This window comes from Opisthocomus hoazin, chromosome Z, assembly GCF_030867145.1.
Source record: "Opisthocomus hoazin isolate bOpiHoa1 chromosome Z, bOpiHoa1.hap1, whole genome shotgun sequence".
Lineage (NCBI taxonomy): Eukaryota > Metazoa > Chordata > Aves > Opisthocomiformes > Opisthocomidae > Opisthocomus > Opisthocomus hoazin.
The window spans coordinates 33,172,179-33,193,481 of NC_134454.1; the positions used below are offsets into that span (position 1 = coordinate 33,172,179).

A 21,303-nucleotide genomic window follows, 5' to 3' on the forward strand; every position below is an offset into this window, starting at 1 on the left:
ACCTGAGCTGCTAAGATGCAGTCTGCTTGATTTCGCCAACATGAAACAACCGGCAGCGGCGTGCCTCATAAAACTGAGCCTCAACACCAACCAGCCCTGCTCTGGAGCTCATTCTGACACCCAGCTTTTGTCACAGACCATGGCTGGGGAACCAGAGGTGGCTTTGCTGTCATCTCTCTCCCTGCTCGCACCCAGGAGCAAAGGGGTGCGGCAAGCACGCTGCTCCGCAAAGACTGGAGCCCGTGGGACTGCAGAATCGCCGCCACGCTCGTGGGCGCACCGGGGTGGACCACTCCCAACCCACCCCACAGCTGCTGCGCAAGTCCTGCCATCCGCTGCTGGTGCGGGATGCGGGCGCAGCCCGGACCTGCAGCGTGCTCCTCACACGGCGCTGCTCGTCCGACATGCGGTGGTGGTGATGGTCCAGCTGCAAGAGACCCAGCGGAGCTGGGCAGGGCAGCCAAGAGACAACAGCAACCGAGTGGCTGGCTAGCAGCAGCTGCTCTCCCCTGCAGACTGCAGTGCGGCAGCTCCTTGTGCCCGCTCAGCAGCCGCTCCAGAACCCCAGCTCCAAGCCAGGACGCTAAGCAGGAACGGGGATGCAGCAGGGGGGCCTGGGGAGTGAAACAGATGGGGGGGGCGGGGGCAGGTTTTACTGCAGGAGGCAAAAGAAATATGGCAGGCTTGCCGGGGAGGAGAGGCCAGCCGCCAGATGCTGGCTGTCCAAAGGGCTTTGATGCCTACTCCCATCCCTCCCCGACTTGACCATTTTGACCTCAACCCGAGCCTCCGCTCACCTCCGTACAAGAATAACCGTGCTTCCTTGAGACTTCCGGAGTGTGTGCACGTGTGGAGTACTAAGATAAAAACTGCCATATTCAAACAGCCTACAAAGAAAGGAAGTCAGAGCGAAGGAAAGCCCTTAAGGAAGGACATTCTCTTCTGTATTTAGGGGCACAATACGTATTGGCTGTATTATGACTCTCAGCATCTTCCTGCAGGGCAGCAAACATGAAAGTCTTTTGACAAAGACTGAACTGCCTGGAGGACGCTCACTGCCCCATTTCAGCTGACATGAATGAAAATTAAATATTCGGGTTACAAAGATCTTCCTTGCAGTTTCAAAGCATGTAAGTGAGCCTGATAACATTGTTACTATTTACCACAAAAATGGTAGATAGCTATTAATAGGATTTTTCTATTAATAAGACACATTTTCTAAAAAAAACAACAGCAACCTTCTCTTCCCAAATAGCCAAATAGATTGAGGCCTCCCCTCCCACTGCAAAATCACAGTATCCTCTTCCTTACAATATCTGCTCTTTGTTATAATTAAACAATGAGTTCAAAGCCAGTGGGGAAAGGAATTTTATTGCTAAACTTCTGAAAGATTAATACAAACAATAGAAAGGCAAAATTAAAAACCTATTAAAAAAGTTAGTTTTCCTTGTAAAAGTGCTTTATAAAAAACTGAAGACAAATGACGTTTTTGTAAGTTTTGTGTATTGCAAACCTTGACAATTATGCATGCAACTAACTTGGGTGCTCATTGATTTTTAGTGTCTTGTCTGGTCACATTTTAAACATGTCAAGGAAATTCCACCACAGCAGTACCTTTACAAATACAAATTAGGAGAAGTATTACAGAAGCTTTGTAAGAAACACACCTTAGGAATCCAGCCTGTGCCACACGCTGTGTCCGGCAGTTTCTAATATGTGTCACTTATGGACTCAGATGCACTTGAAGAAAAACTGTACTTGGTTCCAGGTCTTGCTAATGGAAGCAAAATTCCCCCTGAGAACATTACTTCAGTACTAACAGCATTTAGTTTTACACTTTAATGATTCACTTTCTCGATGTTTTATTTTGGAAAATACAAGCAGTTCTTGCTGTCATTCTGGTGTAACAGTTTACCAAGATAGGAGCAAGTAATTTGGTAAAAATTCACACATTTTTCTTTTCTAAAATGTAAACTTCTCAAGTAATATCTGTATAGTTAGCATAGTGCGGTAACAATGGTGACAATTATGAAAAGAATACGAGTTACATTAAAAACTTCAGGAACATGAGCAAAAGATAGTGAAGTCCAGACACACAAGAACAAACAGGACATCGTTTTAGCCACACAGAAGTAAGGACACAAAGAGAGACGTTTCTTGTGAAGGAAAGGCAGTTGTTATTCGTGTCATGCTTGAAGGCAACTCGCCGATGACCTTCTCTGTAAGAAAAAAGGGTTTATTAAATGCTCTTTCTTTATTAAATGCGTTTCTCTTACAGATTGTAACACAAAAGCTCCTTTGCTCTAAGAAAAACTGAATAACCACTTTCCTTTGTTGGATGTTGGCATCCTTGAATATTCTAAAATTTTTTAATTGGCTTTTTGATTTTGCTTTCATTTTTTATTATCCTAAGATAACTAAATAATAATAAACTAGATAATTGATCTGTCAGCAAAAGATGACTAAATTACATCGTGGGCTGAGCTATGCATTTCTGAAAGTACCATAAATTAACCATCAAACTTGTCTGAGCAAATATTTGGTATCCTGTCTGGATGGCGCAATCAAACTCGAATCCTAGAAATACATACATACACACACACAAAAAAAGCAGATAGCCGGCTTCAATAACAGAAGAACACATGCAACAGCCACTACCAATGTTATCTCATGTGCAGGAAGAATTAAGGGTAGCACCTAAATTAAGAAAAACTTCTGTTTGTGCTTCCCCCACCGCCAAGTTTTTCCGCAGAGCATCTCACGCTCAGTTGTTCTCTCTCGTCAGGTTCAATCCTGTTTCGTCCAACCTATGCAGCAACAATCAAAACTGCGCTACTGATGAGGCACAGGCGTGATTGTAAGCTTAGGAACCCTGGCAGTGGGGAGGGGAAGATTTTACAAGTACTTTGTGTTTTAGTTTACGTTCAGCCCTGAAAGAAAACATTCATTTTCACTTTGACAGCACTCTCAAAGAGCGGAATTCAGTGGTTCTTTCTGTAGTTTTTTTCAGCTCTTTATCAGGAATTACTTTGTTTCTTTTAGAGAAGAGGAACCCCTTCTGAATGTCCTACTTCCATGTCTGTTCACCATGCAGAAGAAGTAAGATTTTCCAGCAAAAGTCGTGGTGTGACCCTGCCCAAGACTACTAGCACACACGGCCGTTCTTCCTCCCGCTGCAACCGCTGACCTCTGCACCGCAGATGAGAGAGGCAGGAGCGGGAATCACAGAACTGGATCCCAAAGACCCGCCAACGCTGGGCGGGCGGCCGCCCACCCACCCTGCAGGCGTTGCGGAGGCAGCAGGGACAAACCAGGCAGAGTTCGGGGAGCGCCTCGTCTTTCAGACGCGCGCTTGTAAAGGTTGTGAGGGATGTGATAAGGGATTGCCTCGGCTCCTCTCTGCTTCTGCCGCTTTTGGTGCTGTACCAACAGTAACAGCCGAAGGAGCCTAAGGACAGACACAGCCAAATGAGCTGCTCTGTGACGTCGAAGGCAAAGCGTATTCCAACAAGGCTGCTGGTTAAGCGGTGAGCTAGTCATCAAAGCACACGCAGGTGCCGCGGCTCTGTCCTACTGCTCCAAGCTGGGTACGCGACTGGTTTTTATGTCTGGGCTGGGTCAAACACAGCCATGTTTCTCAGGCAGTTTTTAATACTCTGGATGCTGCCAATGACCTTAGAGCTGTTCAAACACAAAAACCAACCAACCGACAAAAACACCAACTCAAACAAAACACCTCTAGAAAGAGCCATAGGAAAGAGACATGATTCAATTGCCACACCTAAAAGAAACAGAAAACAGTCTGTAGAGCCAGCAGGGAAGTGATGAACACTTCGCCACCAGGAACTAGACACTCAAACAGCTTTCAACGTGTGCCCTTGTCCCTCCTAGGGCATGAGTTTCAAATCAGAGTTGTGGTATCTGTGACTTTATTACCTGATTTCAGAGTAGAGCACAGGACCGTGGTTCTCGAAAGGGATTGCTGCCCGCAGGAACCCCGACAAGCAAGGCATCTTTGCAGGCATTTTGCATACAGTACTGCTGGAGTTCTGCAGCTGCCTGAGAGACCTGTGTAAAGGAAAAAGAAACACAAACACAGAGAGGAAACTAATTCATTCACAGGCATCTATTAGGCACTGCCTCTTGAAGAACCATTATCAAACAGAGCTGGAGAGCAGCCAAGTCAGCTCTCGGGTTCTAAAACACCAAGTAAATCAGCACAGACGCTCATTTACAAAGCACCAATGAAACATGCACGAAATACTACGCCAGTGATGAGCCAGAGGAGTGCAGAGGGCTGAGCTGCAAGTGCAATGCAAGTTGCCCTCATTAAAATGCACAGGGCCATGACCACAATATTTTCCAATCTCCTGTACTGTTTTCGGGTTTATATCTGAACTCTTACATCCTCAGGTAATTTATAAAAAGGATTTTCATTTCCAAACTGTTAGGCAACACAGAGCATAACAAGGAACGAAAGCAAAAAGATGAGGATGAACAGTCCAAATTGCCACTATCCCCTGGCAGCGAAGTGAGAGCTTCAAATCCGCACACTGGCTCCCAGAGAGGAGAGCTCAGGGCTGCAGAACAAGAAGCCCAGAAACCCAAAGGCAAGATGCCTCCAGCACTGAACGCCCCTGCTCTCCCTGTGGACAGCAAGTCATTCGTGTGCTTGTATTTTTGAAGGAAAGCGTAGGGGAATTCCCAATTTCTCAGACACGCATTGGCAACAGCTGCAGGGAACTGTCAAAATCCCCGCTGTCTGCTACATCTTTACATTTTAAAGGAAATACTGAGCATGCTGGTGGGAATACAAGTTCCCCTCTGACGTCACCTCTGCCTCCACTACAGGACTCTCAAAATACTGATTTTTCTTCCTACGCAACTTCACAATGTTGGCAGCAGCAGGATGAGACAACAGCCAGAAGGACGACCCACGCTTCCCAGCCTGCTGTTGGCAGGGGCCACCCCGGAGCCCTAACGGGGCTCTGATTCAGGGACATCCCACCTAACAGCATCTGCAAGCACGTAGGAAGTCTGGCCTAGGGCACGCTTTCGTTCGCTGTCTGGCTGCTGTCCTGTGCACCACCTCCCAGCTCTCCTCCAGGACACCCATCCTGGTAACCCCGCCCCAGTTTACCCAGCAGCTGTCAGCATTTTGGGGAGCTGTCAAGAAAAGCACTTTCCCGGGTTCCAGCCTCCCGGCTTCTCCTGGCTGGGGTACAGGGAGTCGCATCCACAGCAAGGACCCCCACTAGTCAGAGGGCTTTGTCACTCCTCCCTTCCTCCAGGAGAACTCCTTTCTGGAGGCTGCAAAATGTCTCCCACCCTGCCCAGCCCCTCGGACCCCCTGCGGCATCAGCACCCTTGCGTCAGCACTGACCCCGCAGTGGGAGCCGACTGTGCCCTGCATGGCTCTCAGGCAGAGGGGCCACTTGTCAACTCCGATCAGCCAAGGCCGCATGTTTTTCCTGGGAAAACGAGCAGAGTCTCCCTCGGGACAGGGCTTGCCCTACGAGCGCAGCACGGTTTGCAGTTGCTCACGGCGTCTCCCCGCACCTTGCCGCTGAATTCTGCAGCTGTCTATGTCCCGGTGCTCCTGGAAGGGTACAACCCTGATTGCTGGCACTTGTGTGAGGGTTAGCCGTGCAGCAGCAGAATGTTGTTCCAGGACGGATCTGCCCGCTCTCAGCCCTCCCTATGCCCCTACAACATTCTCCAGTCCTCCACTTCACACAGCAAGCACAAGGGTTTCTCCCATATTTCACCACAGGGCAAACACGCTCCCCGCGGCAGCCTCCTGCGTGCAAGATGTGTGTGGGTACTTCTTTCCTACTCGGGTTTCCTCTTTCTGAAAATACTGTTCCTGTCTGCTTTTTTAGCTGGCAGGGTAAACAAAATCACCATTGGAACTTTGCAGTGTGGGATGTATTTTCAAAAATCCTTTCATATCCAGCTTCCATCTGAAAACACATTGTCTATTCACAGTAGCCAAACAATGTTTTCTCCCATCTCCGTGTCTGCTAAAACTGATCCAAGTGGTTTTTCACCAGCTGAATATATTCCTTACTGTTTTCACACTGCATGTCAAGAAACCCTAAATGATGCTTTTTATAGGACACATTTTCATTCATGCAGCTTTTCGCTTGTGATTATAAAAAGACACGAACAGGCTCCTAGAACAGCAGACCTGGAAAGAGACCGCTGCACACAATGCTGCCAGACAGACGAGACCGAGGTTTCGCCAAGGCCGAGCCTCCCCAGAGTACAAGCAGACCCACAATAAATATGCAGCCTTGAGCAGCACAGATCCAGAATATGTGACTGCCACAAAGTAGCCCCCAATAACCTACAAATTCCATTTTCATACCCATTCCCAGCCTCCCCTCAAAAAAGCGGGAGGGGGTCTATGCCTGAAAACGAGCGGGAACAGAGACCCAGGCTATCGCTGGTACTATAAAGCAACAGCAATGTTTGGTCAGCCACTTCTGCGTTAGACAGTACCTGCCTTGCCACGAGGGGCTGCATTTCCACTCGGCGTCGTGCCGCGTCTCGCCGACCCCCACACATCGCTGCAGCGACCGACTGCAGTCACACCTAGCGAGCAAACATCTGCCCATCCACTACTTGCTAATGAGGCTTCGTAGCGCTAATGAATTGATGGGGGCGATGTCCAAAAGCCACGGCGGTTTCACCTCGCAACAGACACTTCGAATTCCCACCAGCCCGGGACAGGAACGGTGAGAAAAGGTATTCCAAACCGTTTGGAACTCGCTTAGCCGGGTTCCCGCAGCTCCAGATGCCGGCACCGCCGCCGGGCCGAGGAAGCCGGTGCTCTGCGGCCGGCCAGAGGAAAATGGCGAACGCACGGAGGCGGCGAGACAGGAGGAAAGCGCAGGAGGCGAACGAGTCCGACCCCCGCCGCCCCGCGGGCCGTGCCGGGGCACGCTCGCTGGACGGGGCCGCTACCGCAGCGCAGCTGCGGGCCCCCCTCCTCGCACCGCTCCGCGCCGGCGAGCCGGGGCTGCCCCCCGGAGCCACTCACCCGAACCCCACCTCGGGCCCGCACTCGCCCGCGAAGCCCCACGCAGGAGCGGGCCCACGCGTGCGTGGCAGACCGCCCGGCGTCCCCGGGCGCCCCGGGGGCACCCCTCCGCACCCCCAGTCCGGGGCACCCCGCGGCCCGGCTCACCTTGATCCTCTCCACGGCCGCCTCCAGCCTCAGCTGCTCCACCAGCCGCTGCATGGCGCTCACGCTGCCGCCCGACGACATCCCCGGCCCGCGGCGGGACGGACGGACGGACGGATGGGCGGGCGGGCGGGCGGGACGGCGGACCGCACCGGCAGCGCGCGAGGACCGGCCTGGCACCGCCCTCCGCCGCTAAGGGGCGTGGCCGGATCCGCTCCGCCCTCGGGCCCCGCCCCGGGCCCGCCCCGCCGGGCCCGCCCCGCCGCTGCCGGGCGCAGCGTCTTGGCGGCGGCGGGGCGGAAAGCCTGGCTGGCTGAAATAGGGCAGGAGGGGGGAAAAGGAAAGAAAAAGAAGGGGAAGAGGGGGAGGGAAGGGGGATGAAGAGGGGAAGGGGAGGAAGAGAGTAAAAGGGAGAAAAAGGAAGGAAAAAGGGGGAAAATGGGGTGAAAAGGAGGGGGAAGGGGAAAAAAAATTTAAAAAAAGAAAGAAAAAAGGGGGTTGGGGGTGGAAAGGGCGAAAGGAGGGAAAGGGAAAAGAAGGAGAAAAAGCAGAAAAAAGAAGAGCGGAAAAGGAGAAAAAAGGAAAGCAGGGAAAAGGAGAGAAAAAGGGAAAAGGAGAGAAAAAGGGGAGGAAAGGAGAAAAGAAGGGGGAAGAAAAAAGGGAAAAAAAAAACAAACAAAGAATGAAAGGGAGTTCTAAACGTCCTGCAAAGATTTAACAGAAAGTCCATGCTGGCAGCGGGCAGCTGTGGGGCTCAAACTGCCTGGCTGCTGCTGCCAGCCTCACCCCGGCACTGCTCATCGCCGTTTCACCAACGAGGATAGATAAGTCACTTCGCTTTTTGCTGGGGGTTTGCCAGCCATCAGTTTGCTGGCCCGTTGAAAAGTCGTCGGGGTGAAGCTCATAGCCTCAAATGATTGCTCTGAACATCAGGAGAACCAGACTCAACCAAAGCCTTGGCATGGTCATGGAGAAGACTTGTGCTGAATGGGAAAGGAATGTGAGCTCCGAATACCTTTTGCGTATCGAATGAAATGCCTGTTTCATGTTATGTATACTATATATTTGAAAGTACATACATGCTACAAAACAGATGCAGTTCTTTGCAGAAAGCAGATAGGAGGTAAGGTGGTTCTTCTCCAAGATCCTGTTACCTTGCCCCACTGTTCCATGCCAAGATCTCGCCACTACCCAGTACCAGCAATACTTGTTCATGCAAATACTTGTCTCTGAAGTCATCTCAGTTTATACTGGCTTTACTACATATAGTATTGTAACTCTCTGAAGTCTCATTCCTGCTTTTCTATCTTTACATAATTGCTTTATCAACTTTATTTCAAGATAAAATAGGGCCTGAAAATTTATGCTCAGAAGACAGACATCATTTAGAACTACAATGAGATGTTGGGCTAGAAATGCTCCGTAGCCTCAGCTGATGAGGTGTCACTGCATCGCTGACAGCTTTGTAAAGACACACGAACTTTTTCTATCCTTCATCACAAGATGCGACCGCAGTGTCACTGCCCAGCAAATTTGTGCTGCAGCCCATGAATTTACGCCTGCATCTGGTTATTTTCAAAGGGCTCATATGTTGAGAGAAAGAGGGAACCCCGCGTGGAGTCTGCAGAACGGCTCGCTGCCAGCAGGTCGTGCGATACCTGCTGACTTTCCCTTCTCCACTCCCTCGGTATCAGGCTGTAGTTCTACAGAGACAAGACACCATTGCTGCTGAAAGGCCAGTTCTCTCTTCCCCAGGGACCACCCCTCCACTGCGCCGATTTCCCGCTGTAGCATCAGGTCAGCAAACTGATCTTGGATAGAACTAAACTAGGCAAGAAAGGAAAACACATCTGTGTTTCGACCGCTTATTTGTATAACCCAAAGACTTGGCTTGGGATGCAGAAGACAGAGCAAAACCAGGCATAAGGGCAAGAGCAGCAGAGCTGTTAGCCTGGGGAAACGCAGGCCCAGGTCTAGATCCTCTTGCATGCACTTGCCCAGTTCTTTTCCAGATATAACCATCCTACCTAACAGTCAACACCATTTTACCTTGCTTACCTTTAGTCCCTCTGTTTCTATCACAGCAACTTAATCTTTCCCCTCCCACTCTTGCAGGAAGCTGACAATGTTTTGGAGGACAAAGCAGCAACACACCCAAGCTGTGAAGGTCTCTCACTTCATCTTTGCAGTGCCCCTGCCGCACTACTACAGCCTCCCTAAGATCACTCCAGGAAAGCAAGCGTAGCTTATTCTAGACACCTTCTGTAAGAAGTTTTAAATTTGAATGGACCATTAAATACAAAGTTGATTAAGTTTACAACTATATTGCATGCAGCAGAGATTAAGGACAGATCTAGCAGTTCCTCTCCAGTTTTACCAATGCATACAGAAGTTAGACACTTAGCATCATATTTCTAACATGTTTTTGAATATGTATTATTTTAAACAGAAAACTGATACGACGTTTCAAGAACTAGGGAAAGCCAAACTGGCAAGAGAGGCATAGAGAACAGCAACTCCTCCTCAAAGAATGAGAACAGGTCACCTTCGCAGAATCAGAAGCATTTTGCTTCAAGAACTAATCAATAAACATTTTAAAACTTTTAGCTATTATGGGCTGTGGCAGGAGCAGCAAGTTCAAGAGCTTCTCTCCCAGAGCCAACCTCCACAGAAGCCAATTAACCTAGCTCCATTTTCAGCAAACACTTCTGAGGAACTTGCTTTTACAGATGCGATAAACAATAGGAGAAGCCCAGTCTGGCTACGTTCCCCACCTGTCCCTTCCCCAGTAAAACTCCTGAATAGAAATACGGTTAACAGAATCCCTTTCACCAGCAAATCATGGGAACTCTGACCTCGGCTCAGTTACAGAGGAAAACCACAGCGTTCTGTTGTGTGTTATTTATTCTAAGTACTCTGAGGTCTGACCAGAATACATAAAGAATATTTTAGAACTAGAATTTTAAACAACTTCAGTATGTATATTATATAAACTTTTATTTACATAAGGCATCAAAATTGTCCTATTTAACAAAAAGGGTCAACTTCCCTTTTACCAATACTTTGGCGAAAGAAATGTCACATTTAGTAGACTAATACTCACTGGTATACTTCTTCTGAACAAGTAGGTACAATCCAACATACAAGATGAAAAACCAAACGCAAACGATCTAAGCATACTATTTCATGAATCACTCTGCAGAACAAAGAATTAAGGCTTGTTTGCATCACAATGATGATCAATCATGCATCATTTATTCCCACAAAGAATAAAATTCATTTCCAACTGGAGCAGCAATAGCAACAGAAGTAGTCCAGTATAATCCCCATATTGTCTACATCAAAAAACAATTTGGCATCCTAGAAATTCGATTGAAAAGCAGGGAGAAAGAGAGAGGAAAACAGAAAATGGCCCTTGCTTCAGAATCCTTTATAAGCATTTCCAGTGTCTGTTGGCAGGAACCCTTCAGTTTAAAAAAGGAAAAACAGGACTGATCTAGAAACCTTTTCAGAAAGACTAAAGTTACAGTTCCATTGACCACGAGTATGAAATGTGTAGAGAAAATACATCGTTTGGAATAACGAATTCCACAGAGATCCCCAAGTAAATGGCATATATACATTGAGCTGAGCCTGTTTAATAGGTCTGATTTATAAAAATGGTAAACCTGTATTATTTTCGGCCTGACCTAGTAATTCCTGAGTTTTAGATCACTGCTGAGCCACAGCAGACAAAACTCTGACTGATGTAGTGAAAAGTTTTGCAAATCACTTTCAACATGAGCATATATTTTGTTCAGCCACTTTCAATCATCAATAAAAGTCAGTCTTCCGGGTCCTTCATTCTTCATCCACCGCCGGTATCTCTTCCATCGGGGATCCATGGCCATCTTCTTCTTTAACTCCTCCTCTTGTTCTCGTTTATAGACCTGATTGATAAACAAAAAGTTTTAATAGCGCTGAAGAAACAGCTTAAGTCAACCTCAAGGGGGGGGTGTAAGCATTTGTAGTTCAACCATTTGCCAGCTTACTGGTTTTACAGAAGACTGAATTGAAACATAGAAGCAGACCGTGACCAACATCAAGTGTAGGTGTACCTTCAGCCAAAAAGCCTACTGGCTGTAGTTTAGATGCTTTGCATTTTTGCTGAGAGCAGAACTACCTCCTTGTAACACGGTGCTGCAAGCTCCAAAACTTTTGATGCTAAAGAACTAGATGCTCACGCATTTGACAAAATAAAATTTACAGGAAAGAACTACTAACACTCTAAAAGCTAAATTTTGAGTCCCTTCTTGGCACATGTACTGTTCAATGCAGTTGCTCAGCTCCTCACTTCAGTTGTTTTCTGATTTCAAAGTCATTGTCTAGATGGAATACTGCTATGGAACTTATTACTCCTAATTAAGTTTCTCAACTAACTTATCTCTGCATTAAGCATCTGCAGTATCAAGTAATAAGCAATTACATTCTGTCAAGAAATGGTGTCATTGTAATGAAATCTACAATTATCAGCAAAGTTGAGTATCTAAAAAAAGCAACAGCATCCGCATTTTTATTCTGGAAGGCAGTTTATGTAGATACAGCCAGTGTAAATCTCAACAACATACAGGTCTATGTCATCTCAGTGTCATCTAACTTCTTCCCGCAAGGGAATTACATTTAAGGCTCTGCTATGCATGAACAAGATTTTAAAAACATTAATAGATGGCTTTATAAATACACCAGCTCTATGTTCAGTGATCGTACAGGTTTTACAAATTACTAGGAAAGTAACAGAGCGGGGAAAAAAGTGTTGCAGAACTCCATGATGTATCTGTGTACTGAATTCTTGATCTTTCCCATCCTAAAAGGACACTGGAAAACTGCACAACATGCAGATAGGCATCTCCAATGATCAAAGAACAGAGGAGCTTTTGGGGAGAAACACTTAAGAGTATTTTTCAGCCTGGAAAAGGCATGATTAAGTTTCAAGTAAAGATATAGCAGTGGTACACAGGAGCACAGGTAGCACTAGACAAAAGAATAAAGCATGATTATTCTCCATGTCCACCAACAGAAGAACCAGCAGCGTCTGGGTGGCTTCAAAAGACCGATCTTCTACACACTGTTGAACTCATGACCAGATGGCACAGCAGACACTGAAAGTTTTAACGCATTCAAGGAATGCCTAGAGAAGTTTATCAAAGAAAAACTCATTAAAGCAATTACCTACAAAGAGACTATTTCCTTTTCAGGACGTCCCAAAGCTGCAAATTATACTGGATAAATATTGCTGTATAGGTGAAACTTTCATGTATTCTTCAACAAAAATCAACTGCTGGCCACCCACAGGAGATCACTTTGGGCTAAACAGACTTCACTTCTGCCAAATACAGTCCTTTTCTATTCAGTAACCAAAGCATCACTAGTTAGAAACAACATGGATCCCAAACCATGTCATTTCTTCCTCTACAACAACAGGACATCCATCCCATCTCACTTTTTTCCACTTCATATCTGCTTTGACTAGTAACGTTACTCACACTTTGGACTCCCAGACTGTTTTCTAGCAAACCCATCATAATTCAACACATGTATGTTCCTGTCGGCTAAAGACTTCCTTACATTAGCATCAATTTTACACTTTTCCTCTTCAAGTTTCTAGATTTATCCACCTCTGCCTACTTCTAAAGAAGCATTCCCTTATCTTTGGTTCCCTGCCAGGAGCAAAGGCAGTTCTGCCACCATCCCATTTCTTTTCCCAGCATATGCAGAGCAGCAGCAACACCTTCCCCTTAAGCAGGCCAAGTTCATATTCTCGATTTCTCTTCTAGAAACCTGACAACCAGGTGGCGCACACATGAGCTTCTGTGGAACAATAAAAATATTTTGTCAATCTGCCAAGCATCCCAAGTCATTCTAGACTGTAATTCCATGCTGTGGCTAATGTTCTTTCACTGCTCTCACAGAAAGCTTAAACACAAATTACGTATTGACTATTTAGCAACTGGCTGTCCGTGGCAAGAGTAGCAGTTGTGCCCAGTGGTATTTCATATACCATCTTTACTTGAACACAGCACATCAGGAATAGCCCCTGACTCACAGAAGGCCAAATGACTATCAAGGGGCAGTTTCAAAAAAAAAAAATAGAGTTAGGAATTACTGGCTTAGAAGACTGATGAAATAAGAGTTTTGGATGATCCAGGTAATCCTTATTTCAAATTATTACTGTTTGGAGAACAGTCTTCAACCTACTGTAATAACTTTGTCACATCACATTGTTACAAGAAAGCCTTTCATCAGATTCAGCTGAATGTTGTATACAGAGTCCCTAACAATCACAGGTGGATATCACCCGACCAAGCAAATCCCATCCCACACCCACGGGCATGGTCAGGAGCTGCTGCCTACCAGTCCACAAACATCAGAAGTCGAATAAAACACACCAAGTGGTTGTCTAACAGTTTTCAATTTAGAAAGCATTGAAGCAACACTTCACACAGCCCCACCCTTCAGGAGGCAGCTGTTCTTACTCTGGGAGCACTTGGTAACGAGCATTAGCTTTTCCACCAGAGCTACCCACCTCATAGTTTTCTCGTATCCACAGCTGCCGTTCAAGAAAGGTCTCTTTCTGATGATCTTCTAGGCTGTCAAACTGAGACTGAGACATTTTCATGTACCTTCGTATGATATACAGCTTCTCTTCCACACCGTACTCTCGGCCTTTAATAGTGAAACAATAAATCCACCAACAGTACCAAACTATGTATTTGCACAAGTAAAAAGGAGCAAGAAGGATCTGAAATAGAAGGATGTCATATATCTTGGGCTTCTGATAACCGCCTTTTATTTCTATTTTATTTTTAATAATGTCTTTGATGATTTCTTCCTCTTCTTCACGAATTTCTTCTTTAGATCGCCTGTTCTTGCCTTTTTCTTTAGTCTTGTTGAGTAAACCTTGTTGCCTGGCAATCTCAGTAGCTTGTATACGGTATTTTGGCACTGTAGCTAGGTAGTTGATGGCTTCATTGTAACTACTCCACCAGCTGAAGAACTGTAATTTAAGAACAGTATAAGTGAAAAACACATTTTTTATACAGACACATTCCTATTTGGAGGTTTTCCAGGTAAAACAATAATGCTGTGATACGCCTTTAACCGCAGCCATACTACAGCAAGGGTAAAAACCGAAGTTAACAGTACTTATTCTGCAGTATCACAGAAGCTATACCTATCCCTCCAAACTAAGTGAGGCACTTGGAAAATATATGTGTATCTCACAGCAGTATACAGTGATGAGGAAGGACAAGCAGCCACTTCGCCAACTGGTTTTGTTCACGAAAATATGGTAATCCCCTGAAGCTTAATGCTAGGCTGTGACAGCCATTCTTGGAAGCCCCCTTGGATTTATCAATAAAGTAGCTGGTATATGAAATTTCATTGTAAAACTGTCACCCATTTAAAATAAGTAATTAAACACGGATAAGTACGTGACAATCTCATTAGTCTGACAGGATCAACTTTACAAGATTCAACACCCATCTCTAATCTCCAGCTACCCTCTGAATTTCAATGGGGAAAAACAAACAAACAAACAACAAAACAGAAACATAGTGCCTGGGTTGAACATGTCTTACTGGGGCAACTTTAAAAAAAAAAAAAAAAGCAGCATTCACCAAGACAAAGGAGACACGTACACATTACACAACCTCCACAAAAGTCAAAAAGCAAAAACAACAGAAAGCAAGAAAGAGGCAAATCAGTTTATGCAGATGTTTACACTGAATCTGCAATCATCTGGCAGCTGGAAAGTGCAGGAAAGTGAGTGTCTCCACTTACAGCCAAAATAAGAAATAAGAGGTGAAATGAAAATCTGCCATTGGAAGTAAGTCTGAAGAGAAATTAGGTGTCTGGCTGCACATGCCACTGGAATTTATTATTGCAGGCTCTCAAATTCTGATCAACGTATTTTTAACTTCCAATATCCCACTCAAAAGTGAGCTATTTGCACCACAGTATAAGCTGTACCTTAATTTCTTAAACTTTTTAGGTATTTTTAATGACATTTTGAACCAGTAATCTACCAGATCCTGAAGAAAAGAGTTATGCATCTTCTTTGACTTAAATATTTGTCAGCAATAGCACAAGTTCTCATGTAACACAGACTGTTTTCTTGACCTTGTAACTATCACCTTCAGAGCGAACTTTGCTGAACCAAATTCACTTCTCTCCTGACTTCACTGTGGTGTTTAAAATACACTGCAACGTAGAATTCACACATTAGTAAACTCTTGATATTCAGTCCTATCATCTGAATTAAGTTTTGAATTTAGTTCGCAGTTAGTCTGGTTTTTAAAAAATTGCTGATGTAGCTTGCCAAACTGATGTGCTTATTTGGAGCACCCAACCTGTGCTCAGGAACAGGCTATTCTCAGCCTGCTATGAAGAACTAAGTAACTTCTTTAGAAAAGCTGCACTCGTCTCTACGAAATATCCTACCACTAAAACAAACTAACCTCTACCTTTGTCCAAGGTACTAAGGGCTGTCAAAAATCTGCTCAGTACGTCCTCACTTCAGATCTGTTATGGACACCACGCAGAAGTTCACCACAGCAGACAGGAATGGGTGTCCTCACTGACAGTGTTTAATACCAGGCACATTATGAGAGCTGCAGATACTTCTCTTCCCATTGAGAAACTCACTGGGCACAGTCATGTAAACATGGAATTTTACCTGAAACACAGAGATGGCACACACCGTAACCAGAATCACTATTCTGACATCCACTTTAGGTGCCAGCCTCCTGCTGTAGTAGTGGTAGTAATGCCTGTAATACTCCTCCGGATGATCCAACATGTAGTCATAATCTTTACGAGTTTCCTCGTCCTGCAGGATGAGATGAAAGACATAGACAGGTTCAGATTCCTATTTTCACTTACTCTGCTATAGCTGTGTTTTACACCTCATTAATGGCCACACTGCCATAAAACTTGCAACAGGCCGACCAAGTATGAAGCACAGAGGAAAATCTCTGGTCCTTTTCTCATATTCTCAGTTAATCTGTTCTCACACTCACCTGCCCGCACACACGTGACCTATGCGGTCTTAAATGCACAAGCACGCACTGCACAAAGACGTTTCATACTGAAATAAAGACAGGCAACTGAAATCCACACAATACGTATCTCTAACTTCAGAACGGGAAATCCAGATGGACTGGAGTTAATAGGTATCACTCAGGAAAATATTTTTAGAGGAAGAACCTGTTAAGAGACTGTCGTACAGATCCTTTAGAGTTAGCTTGCTAGGCTGTGTGGAATGTGTCCAATGGAAGGCTGTTTCAAAACCTCACTGTTCTCATTTTCTTGGAGTTTTTCCTCATTTTCACCCAGCTAATTACGAGATGAGAAGCCTGATTTTGCCAGCCGCAGCCGCGATTCCTTTCCTACCCCAACGAAAGCTCCCTTTTTTCTCCTCCGCAGCCCTGAAACACTGACAGGTCTTCCTCCCGAGCGCGTCCCTGCCAGGCCGCACACACCTGGCCCAGCAAGCCTCCCCTGCAGACCCCGCAGAGGCCGCGGCTTCTCTGCCTCCAGGTCCGCCTCTTCGCACACCGCCCCGCCGGGTCGCTTTCAACACGAAGAAGGACTGAAGTCCGCCGCCGCGGGGCCCTTCGCGACCCTGCCCCGGCCAGGGGGTAGGGGCCGGGCGGCCGCCTCAGCGCGGGGCCGGCGCGGCAAACCCCGGCGGCGGCGATCCACCTTTCTGCGCGTTTTAAAGCCGCCGTTTCTCTTCTCCCGCTTTGCTTAACGCCGCCGCGGCCCCGGCGTCAGCTCGGCCCCCGGCCCTGCAACCCGCCGGCCGGGCCGCCGTCCCGCTTCCCCGGCCCCCCGCGCTGTCTCTTACCGGAGCGGCTCCGGCCGCGGCGGCGGTCCCGCTCTCTCACCTTGAGGGTCTCGTAGGCGGTGGCGATGAGGAGGAACTTCTCGTGTGCCGCCTGCGGGCCGCCGCCCGGCTCCCCGCGGTAACGGTCGGGGTGGTACTTGCGGGCCAGCTGCCGGTAGGCGCGGGCGATCTCCGCCTTGCTGGCCTGCCGGCTGACGCCCAGCACCTCGTAGCAGACCCGCCGCCCGCAGTACAGGCCCTCGGTCAGGCCCCGAGCCGCCCGCGGCAGCAGCAGCAGCGCCGCGCACAGCCACAGCAGCCGCCGCCACAGCCCTCCGCCGCCGCCCGCCGCCATTTCACCGCCGCCGCCGATCGCTCCGCGCGCAGGCGCCGGCGCGCGGCAGGGGGGGCGGGGCCGGCGGCTTGCCCTCGCCGTCCCCCCCGCCGTGAGGCGCGCCGGGTCGCGGCGGAGAGAGCGGGTTCTTTGCGTTGCGTGGGACTCGGCTTTGCCGGGGAGGGCCGGCTCTGGAACGCGATGGCGCGGCGCCAACGGCGCTCAAAGAAACGAGCAGCTAGTGCTCAATGCGGCACGCCGCCGGGCCGCGCCGAGGCCTGAACCGCGCTGCGCCAGGCTCCGGGCGGGGCTGTGCCAGGAGCTGGGCGGGGCCGCCGGGCCGCGGGCGGGTCCCGCCCCCCGCGGGCTGCCGCCGGCACCGTCCGCCGAGAGGGGGCGCAGCAGTGCCGCCGGCGGGTCCCCGGGCCGTCTGCCTGCGCCGCCCCCGCCAGCGCCCGGACCGTGCCGCGGCCGCCATGGAGGTCAGCGCGGACTCGGGTCAGTCTGCCGCCCTCCGCCGCCCCGCGCCGTCGGACCCGCGGGGAGCCGCGGGGCGGGCGGGGCCCGGTGCAGTGTGTGTGTGTGTCCGTGTCTGTGTCCCCCCACCCCGCCGGCTTGCGGCGGGGCGGGCGGCGGGCAGCGCGATGGCTGAGCTCTTTCTAAATATAAAGCGGCGGTGACGGGAGGGCGGGCGCCGCAGGGCTCCGCCGTCCCTCGCGGTGGCTTGCGTCGGGAAAAGCCGCAGAGAGGAGGAGGAGGAGGAGGAGGGAGGAGGCGGGAGCCGGCCCGGTGCCTGTGCCGGGCCGCCGGCGGAGGAGAGGGGCGGGAGGCGGGGAGCGGCCGGGGCCGGGCGGCTGAGGCGCGTCTCTCGCCGCCTCCCCTCCCTCACCAGCTGGCAACATGGCTGCGGCCGCCGCGGCTGCCCAGGACGAACTCAGTGAGTGGCGGCGGCGCCGGGGGCTGCCGATCGGGCGGGAGCGGGGCGACGGGGACGGGGACGGGGGGTCTTCTCCTCGGTTCGCTCCTCGCTGCGACGGGGCCCGGCTCCCGGTCCGGCTCGGCGGGCGGCGGCGGGGCCGGGCCCTGGGCGGCCATGTCGGGAAGCGGAAACTGCGGGCTGCGGCGGCGGGGGCGGCCTCCCTCAGCCCCGGCCCCTTCGCGGGCAGGGCGGGCTCGCCGCGGCCTGCCGGGGCCTGCGTGACCTTGCGGGGCCGCCCCGCCTGCCCGGTGCGGAGGAGGCAGCGGCGGCTCCCGGCCGGGAGGGAGCCCGCGGGGCCCAGGGCCGGCAGGACCCCCGCGGACCCGCTCGCCGGGGGCCGAGCAGCGGCTGGGTGCCTGCCCGCGCTGGCCCCGCTTTGCTCGTCACCCTCCTTCGGCCTCGGGTTGCGTCAGGGGAGACTCAGAGCAGATCTCAGGGAGAATTCCTTACTGAAAGAGCGGTCAGGCAGTGGAGCGGGCTGCCCAGGGAGGTGGTGGAGTCCCCATCCCCGGAGGCGTTCAGGAAACGTGTGGATGCGGCACTTCGGGACCTGGTTTAGCAGGCATGGCGGTCTTGGGTTGGCATCTGGGCTCGATGACCGTAGAGTTCTTTTCCAGCCTGAACGATTCTAAGTTTCTTTTAGCTACAGAGCCGCTGCGAAAGCAGGGTGAGCTGAGGCAGCGCCGGGCCGGCGCGGGGCTCTCGTGTCCCACGGTGGGTGCGCGAGCGCAGCCCCGGCCTCCGCAGCTCTCGGGGCCGTCGGCGGTGCGTGGCCCTGCCGCCGGGCGCGGGGAGGGGGAGGCCCAGCCCTGCGCTCTGGTGCGCCTCCAGATCCCTTTTGCGGTCTGGTGCGGTGAAGGGTCGGCTTCTCTGTGGAGAAGCCTAGGAAACTTGGGAGAACGGTTTTTCTTTCCCTGCTTTTCCTGTCTTGGAATAGAGCTAGTCCTTGGACAACCGCAGAGAGTTAATAGCGAGACAGTGTATGACTCAGCCGAGGGAGAAGGCCTTTGGTTGCCCTGAAATAGTACTTGGCAACCACCGGAGAGGAAGGGCAGAAGAAATGCGTTGAGCATATTTGTGCTGTTGGTTTTCGGTTCTAAGGCATTTCTGTGCCATGTGTCACTTGGGGTTTTTTTGGTTGTGTTTCGGCGTGCCGCTGTGTAGATGGCATCCTTGTTCTGCTCTTTGCGAGATGTTGCTGGAACTAGGCTGAGTGGAATAAGGCACACGATGATGATGGGGATGTCCTTTAAGTAGCCACAGAGCCAGGGTCTCACGGTGGAGTGAGAAAGATCTTTCAGTTACGCTGATCCTTGAGCCAGAGGACACAAATGCCAAGCTATTTATTCCGTTGACAATTGGGATAAATTGTAATCGTGACTGTGACAGACCTCACCGCTGCTGTCGTCCAAGAGATTTTATTGTTAGTTTTACAATGCTAGCTCAATTCTTCGTGGTGAAACCAGTCAGTGTAAGATCTCTTGCTTGTAACTCGTCGGCTTTCGTCTGTGTGTGATCTCGCTTCCCGGCCTCCAGATCTGATCCTGCAAAGAATTAGTGCTCAGCCATGTGCCGGCTGCAGCAAAGCCCTTTGTGTTAAGCTGCGCTGAAACGACACAAGTCCTTAGATCGAGATTCATGTTAATAATTAATTGTATGTTGTCATTCGGGTTATTTGACCACTGCATCCTTCAGAATTGAGGGATTTTTGTCGGTTTGGTTAGAAATCTTTGAGGGGGGGGAAGAGAGTGGATTTTTTTCCTTTGGTTTATTTTTTTCCCCAGTACCTCATCTGTCACTGAATAGAAAGTACTGTAGTCTCAAATTAAAATTAAAGCTGATGGAAAAAGAGTAATTTCATGTGGAGAAACAGAGGGAAACTGAACAGCCTCCATGTGGGCCTGCTGTCTTTTGATACATTAAAATAGTGAATTTTCAGCATATGTGGAAAGAAATCTGTTCCTTCTTAGGATGCTGCGTACTACCAGAATAACAAGAATAACTACTACTAGATTTAGGCTGGAAAACCAGTTTTCCTTGCTCTATATACACATGGCTATAGGAAGCTTTGATCTACAAGTCCATTCAAACGCAAACTCTTACTGTTTGCTTAAACTCTATGTAAAGGTACTTACCACTTTAGAGGTCAAATTGCTTGAAGGCAGCGTAAGAATGGAGATAGGGCAGTTGAAAAATTCATGCAGAATCAGTAAATTGGCCCTGAAGCCATAAGACTTCAGATGCAAGAGAAAGGAAAGTTAATCTCAAGAATAGTCAGCCACTTGAATGGAGAGCCTTAAGCCTGGCATACTGCACATACTTGGATTTCAGTATGCTGTTCAAGCTTCTATATAAGCTTTTCTATAAAATGGAAGAGTAGAATGAAAAAAGAGAATATCTCTCCCTTTCCCCAGACCTTCCCAGCCTTTTCCAGTCAGATCTTGTAAAATCACCTGGTGACTGGCCTACTTTTACAAATGCCCCCTTAAGTGATTTGGCTGTAGGCACACGATGGGTTACTGGTAGAGCCAGGAATAGCACCAGCAAATCCTGACTCACTGTTTGCTGCTGTAATCGTAGTAGGTATATTTTCTCCTAGAGTCGCTAACACCATTTGAACAAGAATTTGATTTCTACTTCAGTAGTGGCACGATAGATGAGAACTTTATTCTTTCTTCTGTGAGCAGAATAGTGCAGAAACAATGGCTTAGCTCCGGAGGGACTGAAGGGTGTGTCTGAACGTTTGCTTCAGTAGTGACCTGTCCCCAAAGCTGACCCTGCCATCCAAGCAGTGAAGTTAACATGCTCCTGTGTCCAGTATTCTTTATTTGGTACAGGGCCTGTTGGAGAAAATGTGAGGGGTGCTAGTGCAACGTCATGCTTCTACAGAGTTCAGCTGAGGGAGGAGGGGCTTCTTTTGTTTGATTTACTGGAAC

At 49.2% G+C, this 21,303-nt stretch overlaps 3 protein-coding genes across 4 annotated transcripts in view; 1 reads left to right on the forward strand and 2 right to left on the reverse strand.

The window, feature by feature from the left end:
* Positions 1-1,344: 1,344 nt before the first annotated feature.
* GNG10 (G protein subunit gamma 10) lies at positions 1,345-7,382 on the reverse strand. Its single transcript, XM_075411201.1, has 3 exons — positions 7,193-7,382; positions 3,937-4,068; positions 1,345-2,219 (listed from the first exon to the last, which is right to left on the reverse strand). Exons 1-2 carry the CDS (start codon positions 7,271-7,273, stop codon positions 3,943-3,945), a joined length of 207 nt encoding a protein of 68 aa, XP_075267316.1. The 5' UTR covers positions 7,274-7,382; the 3' UTR covers positions 1,345-2,219; positions 3,937-3,942.
* A 2,716-nt stretch (positions 7,383-10,098) lies between these two features.
* On the reverse strand, positions 10,099-17,409 carry DNAJC25 (DnaJ heat shock protein family (Hsp40) member C25). Its single transcript, XM_075411200.1, has 4 exons — positions 17,116-17,409; positions 15,903-16,055; positions 13,752-14,222; positions 10,099-11,118 (listed from the first exon to the last, which is right to left on the reverse strand). Exons 1-4 carry the CDS (start codon positions 17,407-17,409, stop codon positions 10,996-10,998), a joined length of 1,041 nt encoding a protein of 346 aa, XP_075267315.1. The 3' UTR covers positions 10,099-10,995.
* Positions 17,410-17,791: 382 nt separating this feature from the next.
* Positions 17,792-21,303, forward strand: part of ECPAS (Ecm29 proteasome adaptor and scaffold) — a 69,276-nt gene continuing 65,764 nt past the window's right edge. Inside the window, exon 1 of one of the 2 annotated variants that reach the window (XM_075447181.1) lies at positions 17,792-17,886. In XM_075447181.1, the coding sequence (XP_075303296.1) occupies positions 17,865-17,886 (22 nt within the window). In that variant the 5' untranslated portion in view covers positions 17,792-17,864. Of the gene's footprint in view, positions 17,887-18,216; positions 18,326-21,303 lie in introns of those variants that run through there. The other variant, XM_075447180.1, reaches the window with a different exon arrangement.